At 38.3% G+C, this 17,832-nt stretch overlaps 3 protein-coding genes across 3 annotated transcripts in view; 1 reads left to right on the forward strand and 2 right to left on the reverse strand.

Annotated features, from left to right (window-relative positions):
- Positions 1 to 1,364: 1,364 nt before the first annotated feature.
- Positions 1,365 to 7,530, forward strand: LOC306970758 (adhesion G-protein coupled receptor G2-like; the record flags this gene model as incomplete). Its single annotated transcript, XM_079566786.1, has 13 exons — positions 1,365 to 1,425; positions 2,173 to 2,380; positions 2,460 to 2,631; positions 3,306 to 3,467; positions 3,682 to 3,804; positions 4,061 to 4,106; positions 4,189 to 4,292; positions 4,364 to 4,488; positions 4,629 to 5,000; positions 5,177 to 5,460; positions 5,714 to 5,815; positions 6,981 to 7,124; positions 7,346 to 7,530. 13 exons carry the CDS (start codon positions 1,365 to 1,367, stop codon positions 7,438 to 7,440), a joined length of 1,998 nt encoding a protein of 665 aa, XP_079422912.1. The 3' UTR covers positions 7,441 to 7,530.
- Positions 7,531 to 8,261: 731 nt separating this feature from the next.
- sms (spermine synthase) lies at positions 8,262 to 12,291 on the reverse strand. Its single transcript, XM_079566413.1, has 11 exons — positions 12,070 to 12,291; positions 11,467 to 11,587; positions 11,245 to 11,332; positions 11,106 to 11,170; positions 10,861 to 11,036; positions 10,095 to 10,251; positions 9,915 to 10,002; positions 9,663 to 9,777; positions 9,511 to 9,590; positions 9,304 to 9,419; positions 8,262 to 9,220 (listed from the first exon to the last, which is right to left on the reverse strand). The coding sequence occupies exons 1-11, from the start codon at positions 12,113 to 12,115 to the stop codon at positions 9,190 to 9,192; spliced, it is 1,083 nt and encodes a 360-aa protein (XP_079422539.1). The 5' UTR covers positions 12,116 to 12,291; the 3' UTR covers positions 8,262 to 9,189.
- Positions 12,292 to 15,831: 3,540 nt separating this feature from the next.
- LOC306970759 (ryanodine receptor 1-like) overlaps positions 15,832 to 17,832 on the reverse strand; it is a gene marked incomplete at both ends in the record, with an annotated part of 45,771 nt that continues 43,770 nt past the window's right edge. Inside the window, 7 exons of the mRNA XM_079566787.1 lie at positions 15,832 to 15,927; positions 16,674 to 16,725; positions 16,800 to 16,900; positions 16,989 to 17,053; positions 17,139 to 17,295; positions 17,449 to 17,583; positions 17,662 to 17,808. Coding sequence (XP_079422913.1) covers positions 15,832 to 15,927; positions 16,674 to 16,725; positions 16,800 to 16,900; positions 16,989 to 17,053; positions 17,139 to 17,295; positions 17,449 to 17,583; positions 17,662 to 17,808 — 753 coding nt within the window. The remainder of the gene's footprint in view (positions 15,928 to 16,673; positions 16,726 to 16,799; positions 16,901 to 16,988; positions 17,054 to 17,138; positions 17,296 to 17,448; positions 17,584 to 17,661; positions 17,809 to 17,832) is intronic.

A 17,832-nucleotide genomic window follows, 5' to 3' on the forward strand; every position in this document is an offset into this window, starting at 1 on the left:
TAGCTTTATGTTTTTAACAGTATTGAGTCAGGAACCGACTACTCAATTTCTACAAGTAACTCAACACAATGTGGTACAGGTAAGGGATAAGTGCCATTTTAAGGTTTTATTAAAAATCTCTTTTTAATTTCATGTAAATAACGGCTGTATTATTTCAGAGAACAAATGCAATTGCGCAACGTTCTGCAGTGAAACTGGTTGGTCTGTTTTTTTAACTACAGTCGAATAAGACAAAACTATGTAATGACCAACAACTGTCTATGTTCTTCAGATGCATATTACACCTTCAATATAACAACGGACAATCCCCTGATAACTGCAACACAGCTCACATCCCTGGTAAACATCTCAATGTTGTGTCTTTACAGTATGTCAAGGCACACAATAAGTAAAGTTCTTCTTTTATTCAGCTTTCTAACATAAACAGTGCATCGGACTGTCCTAGCTGTCCATCATCTGACATTGCATCGAAATACAAGGTTAGATTATTCAATATAGAGAATATTCAATAAAGCATAAAGTTACTATCTCATAACTTTTACACTGTAATGATTTCATTTTAGAGCAACAGCATATTCTGCACCAATAACTCGTAAGTTAAAAGATATCATTGCTTAAATGTGTGGTCGAATTACCCTGTCTACCCTTCCTATTTTCTTACAGACCTCTGACTTGCACAGTGGTTGTTGTGTTTACTGAGGGGGTTCCTATCTGTGGCTTGTCAGATTTACTTCTAACATTGCTGCATGCTCAAACCATCAATATGACGGGACAATTGACTCGGGCCGGTATGTGAGTGTTAAGTTACTGTAACTTGTGTTAAACTGAGTAAATGTCTAAAATGTATTTCTGTGTCACATAGCAATTTGTGGAAACACAGTGGAAAATATTGGTCTGCACACACTTGTTGATGTAAATCTAAACCCTGATCGGTTCTGCACGGCCACCCAGGAGATAAACCCATTCAGCTGGTTTGTTGTCCAATAGTCGACTCTGCTCAGTAGCTATACTAGAATGTACAAAGTGAACTAAATCTTTTTTCCTTTCATAGTCAACCCGAAGAAAGTGTCATTGTAATGCTGAATGAACGGTGTCATTTAGCAACAACAACGGTCACTCCAAATATGACCACTTTATTCCCCAACACTACTCAATCAGCGGACCCTTTAAATATGACCACTTTACAATCCAACACCACTCAATCAGCGGTCCCTTTAAATATGACCACTTTACAATCCAACACCACTCAATCAGCGGTCCCTTTAAATATGACCACTTTACAATCCAACACCACTCAATCAGCGGACCCTTTAAATATGACCACTTCTTTACAACCCAACACCACACTATCAGCAAATGAGACCATGACAGCTACGACGATGCTGAACACCACCTCCACTCCTGCGAATGACACTACGACGGAAGGTTTGTTATCCGTCTATCCTTGAAATCTTTATTCCATTTCATACACACAATGTATTTTAACTAACAACATTTCAGGTTAGTTTAAAGCAGTACTAAGTCACTTTTTTACCTTATCAAATCATTTTTGTAGTCCCTCTGGGGGTAATACAAGTGTTAATGGGATGATTGAGGGGTCTTTCATCTTCCCCTGGTGTCTCTGGCCAGAAAACCACACTTGCAATTTCACTGCCAACGGGTCAGGGCACCAGTACACACTAATGGAATCACGAAGAAGAAGCTAACAGGCTAGCGGGCAAAGCTAACTGCAGGCTAGCACCACTTAAACAGTATTTAAAGCCAAGTTTGAGTGAAAAAAAAAAAAATTCCATTGTGTAATTGGATGTACAATCACCCGCTCTCCCTCTGTCTTTTCTGTCAGCGTAGTAATTACTCTCAGGGACAATTAATGAGCAAAAAACCGTAACATGATACGACACCTGCAGTGGCGCTTATGGCCTCTAGGGGCACGAGTTACTTAGTACTGATTTAAGACCGCTAACTAACATTCCTGTACAACTACAATATTTTCACTACATGATCGTTCCATTATGGTCAAAAGTTCTTAAGCTGTCATTTGAGTCTACGGCTAAAACAATTGTACAGAGGACGGCTCAAGAACTTTTGTGCACGATTATTTTCATTGTGTTTAAGAGTTTTCAATTAAAATGAACTATGACAATGGTATACAACCTTCATGTCATGTTGTAGGGAACAGCTTGGAACAGGCTAATGCACTGCTGGAAATGACCAAAGATGCTTCTCAGCTGAACTCCAGCCAAGTGGAGCAACTGGTGTCAACGTTGGAAAATCTTTTGTCAGGCCCCTCTGTCAGTCTGGCTTTAGGAAACATCAGCATACAAATTGTCGGCAATCTTCTTAGCGCATCCCCTGAGGCATTGGCCAGTTCTTCAAACAGGTTGATCTATAATTAAGACACACACTGGCTGTAATTTCTACTTCACTGACATCTGTGCTGATGTTTATTTCACTTTTAGGATCATAGGAATAACTGACACAGTTGGTGATAAATTGGTCCTCACCAGCACTAAGTCCATCCTCAGTTCTCAGACCATCCTCACTCCTGATTTGGCTCTTGCTGTCCAACTGGCAGATGGGACAAACTTTAAGGAGACATCTTTCACCATCACAGATCCAAACAATGTGCAGGTACGTCCAAAAACCAATAACCTATAATAGAGTTCGGGAATGTGATGTCATATCGCTAAGCATTATGGGATTAGTAGCAATTGTAAACTAATGGAGATTTTAAAAAGGTCAAATACTGGAGTTATTGTTCACATTAAAACACTTGAACACCACGGTGTGTTAGAAGTATTTACCAGCAGTAACTCAGCAGCTAACGGAGTTGTTCCACAGCTTTTTTCTCCACTTTTTATACTATTTTTAGCTAATGTTAGTCAATGGAAATGTGTGCTAACGGCTACAAAGATGGCAGATCTCCATGGTAACTGTGGAATTTCCCGAACTCTTACAACTTGTTAGGTACATAATAAAATACAAATTATTTTCATTAATGAAGTGAAAAGGAAAGTCAAAAGTTAACAGCCATTAGCAAACCAAGCTAACCAACACAAAACACAAAACAAATGCAGGTAAAAGTTAGCTATCGCGACAGTACGCTACATAAAAAAGAGAGGGGAAAAAAACAAACAAAAAAAACGACTCACTAAGATCTCACTAAAGATCATAGATATAATAATTAGGGAAAACCTGCACTTTCTAATTAATAAGCCTAATCGCATTTGCCTATCGCCGTTCCTCATTTACTTCCGTCATTAGTGTCACATGACTGATATGAGCACCTGTCTTATCCACTGCAGATCGGGAGCTCCAGGGCCAGACGGGCAGTGAGAGAGGGGCCCTCTGTCCCACAGGGCTCTATCACACTACCCCCTACTTTAACTGAAAACCTCTCAGCTGAGCAACAACAGATGGTCTCCAGGGTCCAGTTCAACTTCTACCAGAAGAGCAGCCTATTTCAGGTTTACTGTTTCACTGCTGTTATTCCAAATAGGCTACTGGGGGATTTGTAATATAGTATAACAGTCCTCAAACTTTTTGCACAAGCACATAATGTGGGTAAATGTAAGGTATCAGATTCAATAAACAGTAAGTAAGTAAGTAAAAATAATGCACTAAATCAGATAAAAATACAGTCGTGCGTATTGTAATGCTTTCTTTTTTATATATCTACAGGACAAGGCTCTGGGAAATAAGTCACTTAACAGTGGAATACTAGGAGCAAGTGTCTCCAACATAACCATAACTGATCTAGTGGATGATGTTATTATTTACCTAAGAAACATACAGCCTGTTTCAGTAAGTGATTCTTTTATTATAATTATTATTTTGTCTCTACTGTTTGCAATACTATGATATTTGGCACCAGTTATAATCTCTCTGTAGTTTTACTTTATAAATAGCACACAAGTGACAGTCTGCCATGTTTACGCAATAGTTGCTTGCTGCTCAAATACATAAGCCTCTTTGGTAAACTTTGGTAGCCTATGTGTGTGTGTGGCGTTTGCGTATTATACACGAATTAATGCACTCATGTTTGTCATCTTATTTTTAGGCAAATCAAGTGGCTACATGCGTTTTTTGGGATTTCACATCGAATGGTAAAGTTTTAAGTTTACAGAGCATCAGTGGGCATACAAATACTGAAGAACATGATTTTTTTTTAATATATATTTTTGCCAGATGGATCAGGTGGCTGGAATCCAAAGGGATGCCATGTCCAAAACACCACAGACCACGAGACAATTTGTGGCTGCAACCATTTAACAAGTTTTGGAATACTTCTTGTAAGTTCAATCACACACAGTACATATAAGATTCTAAGTGAAATATATTAACACACATCTTTTTGTCTTAGGATCTCTCCAGGGAGCCCATTACCAGTCGTATCCAAGCCACTATCCTGACATTTATTACATACATTGGCTGTGGAGTCTCATCAATCTTCCTTGCTCTTACACTCCTCACATACATTGCCTTTGGGTGAGTGATATTTTCTTTTCTTTTCTTTTTTTAATATTAGAGTCTGACAATAACAGAACTAATTTTGTAATAAGCATATTCACATTGCATTATGATAAAAACTGGCCTCTGATGTTTGTTTTTTTTGCTCCACTTTGCAGGAAACTACGTAAAGACACCCCATCTAAAATCTTGATCCACTTGTGCTTTGCTTTACTTCTTCTGAATTTCGTCTTCCTCGTGGACGCTTGGCTGGCCCTCTACCCTGATGCCGTGGGGCTCTGTATCTCCACTGCTTGGTTCCTGCACTATTTCCTGCTGGTGGCCTTCACTTGGATGGGACTGGAGGCAGTTCACATGTACATCGCCCTTGTTAAAGTCTTCAACAGCCACATATCCCACTACATGCTCAAGTTTTCACTGGCTGGCTGGGGAATTCCTATGATTGTGGTCATTATTGTCATTGCAATTGACAAAGACAATTATGGCCTTGTGTCCTATGGAAAGTTTTCAGATGGCACTACAGATGAATTGTAAGTCTTTTGTAAAAAAAAAAATATATATATATATTTCGGCTATAATGGCATTTATAGATAAGTGGAATCATATAATTCGTTGACAAAAAACAAAGAGACAACTTAAATATGTCAAGTAAAAGATTAAACCTGTAATATGTATGCTCTTCTTTTTTTCTTTCTGTATTTCACAGCTGCTGGATAAAGAATGACGTGGCCTTCTATGTGGCTGTGGTGGCATATTTTTGCGCCATTTTCCTCTTCAACATGGTCATGTTCATTGTAGTGTTGGTGCAGCTGCGTCGATTGAAGAAGCAGAACCCACACAATCTACAGCATCGGTCAACCCTCCAGGACATCCGGAGTGTGTTGGGAATAACCCTACTACTCGGCCTAACGTGGGGCTTTGCATTTTTTGCTTGGGGCCCTCTTAATCTTCCATTTATGTACCTCTTTGCAATCTTTAACTCTTTGCAAGGTGAGTGCATTTAAAGTAAGCTTATTCTAATAATCTATTTTGACAATCTTATTTATCATTGCAAATGTTCTCTGGGTTGGATGGATTTGGATCCATATTCCAGGGGGAAAAAAGGGAATAAAGTTCAAGGCAGAAATTGAGATTGCTAAACAAGTTGTTTGCAATGCACTGATCACTATAAAAAAGTGCAGTGAGGCAGGACATCTAACAAACATTGTGTAACATATTGCTTACTGGTTTTGCTTTCCTGCAGGCTTCTTTATATTTATCTTTCACTGCGCTGTAAAAGAAAATGTGCGGAGACAGTGGAGGACCTATCTGTGCTGCGGACGAATGAGACTGGCAGAAAATTCAGGTGAGGATGGAATCATATGAGGAGACTCCATTTAACCTACCTCCATTTAACCTACCTCACAGACAGGACGTTCATGGTAAGTGTGGATACCTGGTCCTCTAAGGTCCATAGAATTACATGTGGTGTGCCCCAGGGTTCAATTTTAGGCCCAGTGCTTTTTAACCTGTATATGCTCCCTCTTGGTGATGTCATCAGGAGACACGGAGTCAACTTTCACAGTTATGCTGATGATACACAGCTATACATCTCCATGTCTCCTGATGACACCAGGCCAATAGATGCACTTTTTAACTGCATTTTAGATATCAATTTCTGGATGGCAGAAAACTTTCTCCAGCTTAACCAGGACAACACTGAAATGTTAATCATCAGCCCTGAGAGAGAGACTTCTACCCAAACTACAGTCACTGTCTATTAATCCTTCCTCGCAGGTGAAAAACCTGGGCGTGATTTTTGACTGAGCTGGAGTTTATTCCACACATTAAGAACATCACAAAGAAGTCCGCCCCATTCTCTCTCAGGCCAACACAGAGACGCTAATGCATGCTTTTATCACCAGTCGTATCGACTACTGTAATGCCCTGCTTTATGGTCTTCCCAAAAAGAGGATCTCAGGTTTACAACTATTACAAATTTCAGAAGCTTGTGTCCTGACGAAGACCAGGAGGCGGGACCACATTACACCAGTTTTAGAATCGCTGCATTGGCTCCCCGTGTGTTTCAGGATCAACTTTAAAGTTCTTTTATTGGTTTTTAAATGTCTTAATGGTCTTGGTCCTTCTTATCTTTCAGAACTGCTTTTACCTTATGAACCTTCACGGCCCCTTCCCTCCTCCTAGTTATTCCTAAAGTCATCAAAAAGACAATATTACGGCTGGAACGACCTACCGGAGGAGCTCAGGGCTGCAGAGAACGTTCATGTTTTTAAGAGCAGGCTCAATACCCACCTTTTAAGATTAGCTTTTAACTGACTAATCTATTTATTTAATCCTAATATATAAAACATATGTAAGGGAGGTTGTGCCAGGCGTATTGTTTTAAATGTTATAATCTGTAAAGCACTTTGTGATACCTTTCGGTATGAAAAGCGCTTTATAAATAAAGTTGGATTGATTGATTGATTAACCTAGTTATTTACATTGTCATTTCATTATTTCTTGCTCAGAGTGGAGCCGTACTGCAACACAGAAAACAACGAAAAAGTCTTCTGTGACCAGAATTACGTCCCTTCAGTCATCAAAATCCAACAATTCATCAAGTTCCTCCTCATATCTTGTTAGTGAGTCCTCTGACCAGACGAATGGCTTTGGTGAGTAAGGATTTCTGGTCCATCGATTGTGTTATACAAATTGTATTTCAAGATGTGGAAATGGGCTGTTGACAGTCGGACATCTGAACACCCTTTCACAGCTATTATGTGGATAAAATAGCTACGAGATTCTGTATTTGTGTAACATTCAAATGTTTAGATCAAGATTAAAACATCACCAGTATTTGCACCACAGTGCAACTAATGCTATTGTGTTTCAGGAAGTCCATTTTCTGACCGTATAATTACAGCTGATGAAGACCCCAGTACGGACGTGATACTCAATGAACTCAACAGTCAATACAGACGCCTCTAGGGTCGTTGCAAAATGTACAGCCTGTATATGGAAATAAATATTATTTTTGTACAATTTCATAAACAAATGTTTAACACTGAAATCACTTCATTAGGATGCACTTTAGTTTCATAAAAGAAAAGACATTTTGTTCATATTGAATAACATGATTAAATGTAATTTATTTTGATTTAAGTTGATTTTTATGTTTTCTTATGTTAAATATCAAGGTACAGATCTATTTATAATTATCTTATATTTATATTTTATTGACTCTTACATAGGCTATTGGACAACACTAACACTAATTTTTCATCACAACCGATGCTTACCAACAGGGTCAAATATGAGGATTACACATAATTTGCTAATGATTCAGTTTAAAATATTTCAAACTATTTTTCTACTTATTGTCAACAGATGGAGCAATTGTAACGTGCAAATCACAAAGGGCTGTGTTCAGCAACTCGGTCATGTGACTCCAAACTGCAGCCTTAAAATACACAGTTGGAAGGCTAGAAAGTGAAGCACTATTATGCTGTCAAACAACATAGTCTGCCAAATATGTGCAAACTTGTGTGATTCAAGGGCCACAAACTTTGGTGTTTACTCTTTTTACTTATTTTACTTTTAGCCAATGTATCGACTTTATTAGTGGTCATTTTCAGAGCTGAACAAGGCTAGTTTTTGTGGCCGGATTACAGCAATTACCTATTCATATTCTCCAACGTTCAGCAAATATCTACATTTACTATGACTAACAGTAGTTTTTTTTTTTTTTTTTAGATCAATACATATTGATATAAAAAAATAAAAAAATAAAAATAAAAAAAATACAACTGTTTCTCCCTCAAAATAGACTTTAATAGGCAATGGCCACTAAAGTGGGACAGACAACTTTTGGTGAAATCAGAAATAAATAAGATTATGTCCCACAAGGTTCATCATAATTGTGTCATGTTCTGTAGATGCCGCTACATTCACCGTCCTTTACATGCATCAATACAACCTTTAAAAAAAAAAAAAAAAAAAAAAAGAAAAACTAAAGGAGAAAAAGGTGCTCTTCAAATAAACATAAAACAGGACAAACACAAAGGTGGCTTTAAAGTGTGGAAACATTTCCCTTTTAAAACACATTCGAACATCAGTCTTTTTGGGCATTCTCATTTCTTCATCACTAGCAATCCCATGAGCACCTGTGACAACAGCTTAAAAGCCCACATCCCCTGGGTTAAAGGTTGCCCTATCAGACAACTCAGTCTTTTTTTTTTTTATAAGAAGCAATAAGTAAAAAAGTTAACACTGAGATGAGCTACATCGGTATCTTATCAGTGTTTATATGCAAGAGTACGTGTACATGCAAACGGACATTCGTTTATCATTGTAACAAAGTAAGCCAATAAGCTGCATCAAAATAAAATGACTAAAAACAAAGCAATAATGTTGGAAGCGTAATCCATACTGCATAAAAAGGATGACGGAGAGAGTCTAATTAAACTCCTTTAGCTTTCAAGGTGTGCTCAGACTGATTCAAAACTGACTTCTTCAGTGAACTAAAAAAACTAAATTGATTGTTGGGAATTCAGGAGTGCATTTCTTATTACCAATCTGCTGTTGAGTTTAGAGTAAATCTAGTTATGCATAAAACTCATAAAAGGGTTTACAACAGATGTTGCAAGATCAGTCTTTGGCAGTCTGAACATGCCTTTTCGATACAGCAGAAACAGGAACTTTCACATTTCAGCAACGGGGATTCAGGCAGATAAAATATTATTTCTTCCACACGGTGTAAAAAACCCATCTGAAGCACGCATTAAGGAAAACAATAGAACAGCTAATATGACTCTGTTTTCACAATCATATTCATGTTATTGAAAAGGATACAGCTCCAAGTATGAGGGCACACACACAACCTCTTTAGAGAAACCCACAGGACATGAGAGCTTCTCGAGCTGCTCCTCGTACAGATTCAGTGCTTCTGTCAGATTCACACTGTTACCCTGTTTAATAGATAGAGCACCATTTTATGAGGTGAACTTGAAACAAATACTTAACAGTTTGAGTAACGGGTTTGCTGATGACAAAGGTGACCTGTGTGAAATATTTTCCTGTGGGACGCAGGACTTTTATTGACAGATCTAAAATGAGACGCAGAAACTCCCATGTCGAATCTGCAGAAAACACGGCAAGTTGAAATATGTCAACATAAAAAGAATAAAAAAGTGAAAGCAATAGATGCAAACCTTCCTCTGGCTGTGTGGATATTGGAACTGCAGTAAGATCATTGATCACATAGTCAAATGTTTTTCCATCCTGCACATACTTCTTCAGCACAGGTACACAATCCTCTACTAATATCTGTAGGAAGAAAACAAATAACTTATAATATGATACACTCACACATAACGTATGCATATATAAATATACACACGCACAAGTCTAAATACAAAAGCCTGTAAGGCTGACCAAAATTACATGCCAAAATAAGTACTTACTTGGTAACAGTCTCCCTTCAAGTTGTCAAGAATATTGCCACAAGTCTTCCTCATGTGCATTTTGCACCCATCTATCACTTTCTGGTCAATGTTAATTTGATTAAGAAAAAAATAAGGTGAACACAGTATTAATTGCTTCAATAGAGCGGTTTGTTTGAGCTGAGCTGTCATTTAAAGGATATCTCAACCATTGTGACCATCTTTGGCTTTTGTTTCACTACTTCAGCAAGAATTCCCCCATCACCACCTCCTAAAATTAGCACCTCTTTTCCAGCATATTTCTCTTTTCCACTGCCCATAATGGCTTGGGTATATGCCAAATCGCTCTCGGCCAAGTCTGCAAGAAAAAATAAATACAACAATGAACAAACTATGGGGTAGATGTTAGCTTGGGGGCCCAAGTTAATGAGTCGGACGGCCGAGATATTTAAGTCGGGGGCATGAGACAGTCATCCTGCATTGGCACAACCTGTTGTACCCCAATCACCAGATTGGTGAGCCAATTAAGCTCTATTTCAACATTGGACTCTATTACAAGGACATTAAACGTTTGCTTACTTTTCAGCACAGTTATATAATTTCAGAAAGTTGCCATATTTGCAGGTGGATCACTGTTTGCTACACAAGTTCAGCCCGTGCCACAGATTTTAAGTTTAGTTTATTTAAATTATTTGACAGGGACCATGTACTGGAGCATTAATCAGCTTATGAAAAGATGCTTTGTACCAGACATTACTTTTCATGGAGCTAATTTCCATCTCCAGTCAGGCTCCCGACTCAGAGTTTTTGTCTCATGCCCCGACTTAGTGAATTGGGATCCTGACATTATTACCCCCTTTTTTAAATCTCACTCATGTCCCTTCCTGGGCTCCGTAACAAACAAACCAAACATAAAACATAGAAATAAATCTCATAGAGACAATATTAGCATTTAAAATGCACTTACTAACATCACCATTGAGGACCAGGATATTCCCAAACTGTTGTGAGTGTAGTATCTTTATGTTTTGGTACGGAGAATCCTCTTCATATATCACTCTGTCAATGTCATACTCTATGAGCCTGCCATCAGCAGTGGGCCAGTACCTGTCGACCTTTGCTCCTCGGATCAGGGGAGGGAGTCTTTAAGAAGTACAGCCTTATTAACACACCAAATATTTAACTCAGTCAAAGTGCTCTTCACGGGCTTACCTTTTAATTCTTTTAATATTTCCATCTAATAGAACCTTGAGTTTCTTTTCCAGTGCATTTAAAAGCTGCAGAGAAACATTGTCTTATATGACACTGTATAATAATAAAAAAGGTGCAATCAGACTGACGATACACTTACATTGTCTAGTTGCACAATGTTATCATCTTCATAACACTGCAGATCAATGGTGACCAAGCCTTGGGGGTGCACACGAAGTACGATAACTCTGCAGCAATGAAACAAATAAAACAAAATGTTAGTTATCTATTGCTGCTTGCTACAGTACTGTGTATTGATATAACAAAACTGTAACACTGTGCCCTTCATCGTCTTTCATTTTCAACAACAAAAATGACTCACCTGCCATTTTTCCCCACAAAAGTGGCGAGATAGCCATGTCCATCTGTGTCATGAACAGTTTCTGTCATTTCCTGCTCATGAAATATGGATAGGAGGCCGCAGACTGTGGAGGCACAGTCAACTGGGGGAAAGAAGACAAATGTGCATTATCTCGTGCTGTTACAGGTAAATGACACAAACGTCACAGTGACAACTGATTTCTGTTACATTAAACCAATATGATTAACTGAATTGCAAAAACAAAAGCAATAAGAAAACAGGCAAAGCCCCTATATAAAGCTGTGAGGTGCACATGTATTAACCTCGACTGAGACCGTAGTGTAACCATGACCTGCTGGGCTCTGCTACAGTAGGATGGTGGTGGTAGGATGTTGTCATAGTGTGGCCATCGTTGCTCCTCACAAAAAAGGACGCATTTTTATTTGTCATAGTTCTAAGGCCTAACGATAGATCCTTTTGACGTGCAATGCACTTAGCCGATCTATCAATACAACGATTTTGTTTTGAAGGACAGTGACACACTAGCATGTTATTAGCAGGCTAGTTAGCTTGTTAGCATGCTGTCCTGATGCAGCTCCTGTCTGCGGTCCTCAAATGTCCTACCTGGCGTGGAGAGACAGACGTCGAGCGTGTAGTGTCGCAGTGCCATTTCTGTGTGGAGCCGTCATCCATGCCTGGGACACACGGGCCGGGGAAAATGACTGGAGTCGTCCCTGAGGTGAGTTTGCCTCGCCTTTGAATGAACGAAGCCTAGGCGACTGCAGCAGGGGGCGGTGACAAAAACCCTGCAGTGAAACCCGAGCAGCAACAACAGCCTATCCACGCGCTGACAAGTGTCAGGAAGTCCCGTCACATCCACCACAAAGTCAATCCATTCATTTGGAAGTTCATTGAACAAATCCGTTTCCCCCTCGGGGTTTAAAACCAGTCCACTGACTAAACAAAACAAAAGAAAATAAGAGAACCGGGGAAATGAAGGAAATGTTCTCAAAGGCTGTAAATAAAGTGAAGGTGGGTTTATTTTTTATTTTATTTTCAAAGCCATTGCTGTAATTGCAATGCATTTTCCCAAGTGTGATCTCCAATTATTATCTTCCACTAAAAAGAGTAAATAGTGTTGATACTTTCTGTTAAAACGACATCATGAAGCCAACTACTTTGAACATTCAGTCCAGACAACACCAAATTAATTTTGTTACATCATGAGACTCAGCCTTAATTATATCAACCAGTGTGGCACTAAAAACTCAAAACTCACAAACAGAAAAGTTAAGAGGCCTGACCACTCACCGAATCTTGACTTAAGATCAAGTGAAGATTACTTTTCAACCTTGGTCATAAAATAGAGAAAAAACATTTTGGCTAGATCAAACTTGTAAACTACTGCATTCTCCCAACAAATTAGTGTTGGATAATTTTTAAAGTAGCCCAAAAGGCAAAAATTTGCTGATATCAAATCTTGAAACAATTCAGTAACAGTCCTTTAAACATACACAGCACAGGTGTCTCTATACTAAAATAAAACAAAAAGATAAAGCTAAATAGATGATAGAAAGATAAATATTGAAAAGATATTGAAGAAATTAAGCAAATAAATTGAAAGAAAAGTTCCCTGGGAAGGACTCACGGTTGATACCCACTGAACATAGTTCTGCGACCGACTTTTGGGTCCCGACCCACTATTTGAGAACCATTGGGCTCGAATAGCAAGTGACATTTAAACATCAATTGTATTTTAAACATTTAATAGGTTAGTAAAATGCCACAACAAATAGAAAGCCCTTATATTTAAAGTGAAATGTAAATGAAATACAAATCATCACATCACTAGAAAGTAAAACCCCCACAATCAAAGGCATCAAAGTCTGAATCAGTCATCTCAAAGTCGAAGCTGTTATAGTGTGGAGAGTCAAGTCCTGGGCTGCTGGAGGGGTACGTCCCGGTTGGGCCTATGCCAGAGAAATCTGAGTTGGGTGGCAAATCGGGAACTTGGGCCTCCAGATTAGAGGGGGAGCACGTGCCAAGGTAACCTAAAGCTGAGGAGGCAGCAGCCCCTCCCATCAGCAAATACACAGCCTTCATGGCCTGGGCATTGTTGATGGTGCCGTGACGCAGACACCCCACTGGATGGACTCCTCTGTACTGCTGAAAGCGGGGCACATTCCTCACTGTAACAAGAACAGCAATACTATTAAATCAAATTTGGAAAAGATAAAAAAGAAAAATCTGTTGACCCCACCTCCTTCTCTGGAGGATCCACCTGTGCCTGCTGCCGAGGAGGTGGCCTCAGTGTTGGGAGGACTCAGTGGACCTTTGTCTGGTATCTGCTCTGGAATCAGATCTTTGAGTGTGATGCGTGGTGGCACCTGATGTCTCATACAAGGAATTATAGTTGATGGCACACTCTGCAGGGAAAACAATAAGAGTTTAATATGAGTGTTCATTTATATTAGACAAGACAACTGGGCCTACCTGTTTCACTTTTTTCAATATATTCAACCATTGGCTTAAAGAGAGAAAAAACTTATGTTATTTAAGAAATAAACCTTTAAAAAAATATATATCACACATCAAGTGATACCTGCAATCTTCAGCCGAGTCTGCTAGGAGTAGCAGATATTTGTTCTGTGTGAGGATGAGAGCAAAACAGCAGCTCCGGCTTCCCCCTGGAGGTAACTTGGGCAAATCAAGAATGTCTTTGCCCTCTGCAATGGCCTCACAGTCATTTTGCAGGGACACCAGCTGATCAGGGGCAGACGTGGCATTGTGAGAGACCAGCAGGCTCCCCTCAGGGGTAAGGAGGAGAAACCTTTTCTTCCACTGCTTGAAGATGAAGCCACCTGAATGCCAAAACAATTTTTTAATTTATAGAGATAAAAGTGTCATCCTCAAACATCATTTATCGGAGCACATGGATTAGAAAGCAAACACTGAGCTATTCTATCATCCCCAAAGATTAAAGGCAGTCAGATGGATTGAAGATTAGATATGGGACTCGAGTAATGACACTGCGTAGTTCCATTCACACGTCTACATCTGCACACAAACTTTATACATTTTCATAAAATAAAATAAAAAACAGGGAAATATTAAAAACATGTAGGAAGAGGGATGTTCAATTTCTCTTATAGCAACGACATGCAAACCTTTTAGCAATATACTATATTACTTCCAAAAAATTCTACAATTCGTAATTCTGTTGGAATAAGTATGCTGTTTGCTATATAATGCTATATAATTTGCTATAGATCATAATAACTACACGTTCACTATAAAGTTGTAAATAAACAGATCATATTTTTATGAATTATGCCTTTAAATTTGTATTTCAATTTGAATAAATGGCCATAAAACTCACCATACATTCGGAGCATCCCCTGTTGTATCCCTATCGCGTTCATGCCTGCGGTGATACTCGAGTGGAGCGTGACAGTCAGAGTGAGCAAAACAGCACATGAGGCTCAATGTGAGTTTTAATGCCCGGTCTTAATCCTCATTTAGCTGGGATGTTCTACGGAAGCCACAGTTTAGCTGCTTGATACTATAAAAAATGGGTTAGAATAGTATTGTAGCTGGAATAGTGGTTTATGAATCATCTATATGCAGAATGCAGGAGATACAGTTAAACAATTAAATCTGGAAATCTTACATCGATATCTAGCGTGCAATACTGCATATCCCAATGATGACAATATAACTAAAAGCAAGTGAAGAATTAATATATGGGGTTGTTACCAAGTTTTGTCATCATTAAAGTCACTGACAGTTTTTTAATAAGTAACATTATTCACATAACCTTGATTGAATTCTTGATCTTACTCTAGTTATACAGTACAGTGGAAAGGACAGATGAAGGCGTTTTGTTAATACTATTTGTCTAAATGGTATAGGCCTGTTCTTGCTTTGAGGCAACTGCAGTAACAGGTTTAACAAGTAAAACGTATAAAACTTTATCTATTGCATCTAAAATGGGTTGAACTTTGCATCTAGTTGAGTAATAGCAGACTCAATTTTCAAAGTTACATTTATTCTCATACATTAATGATAGACATAAATTAATACATAACCTCTCTTTCTAAAACAGTTGGGGAAGTCCTGAATAAATAAAGTGGACTGACAAAACACATACAACTACAGATAGTGAGACAACAAGGCTATACTTATAGAAACTTAACTTTTGTCTCAAGAGTGTATTGACAATGTACAATCAAAGCCCATGACTGATACATTTATTATAGTATATGTGAAGAATCTATGTTTTCATGATGATGGGTTTGAAAATTTGAGGTGAATTCTTGATACAAAAAGGCCAGGAATGATGAACCAGTAAAACAAGTTTATCTCTAAAAAGTACCATCCGTCCGACTAAGAAAGCTGATCTTCATATTGTTTTCTGAAACAGTCTCCAGCAGGAAAGAAGTCCCAGCATCGCTCCTGGTACATCTTCCACACGTACGACTCCTTTAATACACAAATACACATAATATGGATTTCAGAGATGTAGATTAATAACAAAACAAAGTAGTTGGATTGAATATCATTTATAAATGAGACACAGCGGGTGATACTAATTTTCAAGTTTGGGCCGGTTTGGGTTCTTAACTTACAGACTTTCACATGGAAAGAAATGATCAAATGTAGAATATACATTGCGAGCTGTTTTTCTTTTCTTTCTTCCATACATTGATGTGGGAAGTTGTAACTTCAAAGGCAGTTGGACTGGTGTGATAAAACTGGAAGTGGGGGATAGTTAGTTTGTATCTTTATTTCTTCTATTTGTTTATTTAGCCATTTATTGAGCTTTCGACCTCCATAACAAGACAAAAATTAATTTGACACATATTTTATTCAGAAACTGGAGAGTTATTTAACAAATCCCATCATGAAAAAAATCTGTGTATCTATTTGGATAAAATTGCATTAAACAAATGCAAGTGCAATTTTTCCAACTAAAAATTCCTAATTTCCGTGTTAAAACATTAAGTTATATTTATGATGACGATATTTATGTCAGTAATCCAAAGCAAAAGTTTAACATCCATAAATCTAAATTTGTTTTTTCTCCAGCGAAAGACATTGAGACTCCTGCCTGATATTCATTTTCTTTCTCTGGGTTCTCTTAGGTTAATTCTACAACACATATCTCTATATTATTTTTTTAGATTATTCATATTATCCTACAGTGTCTCGCATTAAATCTGACTGACCTGGCCAGTGTGCTCCGTCTCGTCTTTGTTGATGAGGTACATTAAGAAAAACCTGTCAAAATAGAAATATAAAAACAATAAGTGCATAAACATACACCACATTTGCAACAAGAACAGTTGACTCACATGTAATTAGCCAGGTTGTGTTCATCAAAAGTGTGGGTTTCAAACCCGTGTGGCGTTGTGTCAAAATAGTCACTCCCAATGCCACATATAAAGCATTTTGTCTACCAAAAGAAACATAATATATGTTTTTGTGTGTACTACATAACATCATTTTAAGCAAGGATTATATACATTCTCATAAGGTTTTACCTCCATATCTTCTTTGACTTGCTCCTGCTGGTCTCTCAACTCTCCAAAAGCATCAATGATCAAACCTACAGTAATTGAAAAAAAGTGTATAAACGCATGCATTTATGGAAGTATAAATGTTTCTTCAGTCATCATTATTCGTGCTCTTACCTTGAATAATGGCCAACAGAATGACAATAACAAAGAAGAAGAAGGTGATATCAAAGACCACTCTGTACAACTCATATTCGTCTCCAGCAGGGTCCTCGATCTCATCCCCGATGCCGCCTCCAGCTCGCACCCCCACATACATGTGAAACAGGTAACACTGGAACAGACGGAGCACAGGAGGTTGCATTCAAATGAAGATACAGCAAAATATTTTCAAATAAACTGGGTTTGGGTTTCTAGAACTATAAAGGTACCTTTCATCTACTGCATTGTAAGTATGCATGATTTTTATTCATATGAAATCACTCACTGTCATCATGTCATCACATTTCATATCGGGCTCGTCTTCATCTTCACTTTTGTTGTAAAACTTTCTGAAGAAGTTGAAAGCGACCACTGTGTAAAGGTAGACAACTACGGCCAGTAAACCCACTGTCATCATGAGCTGTTCAAATACAGTAGATAACACAAGTTAGCAATGGCGTACATCATAATATAAGACGACCCTATTTTCAAGTGGTACCTGTTTGCCATTGTGTGTGACTGAAGACAGGATAGTACGCAGTGTTTTGACGCCCATTGCAATATCCAACAGGTGGCAGGCGAAAAAAAAGTTGTTGTAATGTCCAAGCAAAGACATCACCAGGTACCAGCAGAGGTAAAGAAAAGTCTAAAAGGGCAAACGACAAAATAC

The sequence above is a fragment of the Gobius niger genome (genome assembly GCF_951799975.1).
Source record: "Gobius niger genome assembly, chromosome: 11".
Classification (NCBI taxonomy): domain Eukaryota; kingdom Metazoa; phylum Chordata; class Actinopteri; order Gobiiformes; family Gobiidae; genus Gobius; species Gobius niger.

Bases quoted from the DNA above. Each gene is read 5' to 3' on its own strand.
- sms (XM_079566413.1), bottom strand. From the start codon at position 12,115: ATGGCACTGCGACACTACACGCTCGACGTCTGTCTCTCCACGCCAG. The intron at 11,037-11,105 runs GTAAGCCCGTGA...TACTTCTTAAAG, and splicing joins AATATTAAAAGAATTAAAAG to ACTCCCTCCCCTGATCCGAG. The intron at 9,221-9,303 runs GTATCCTTTTCA...TGCGTGCTTCAG, and splicing joins GTGCCCTCATACTTGGAGCT to ATGGGTTTTTTACACCGTGT.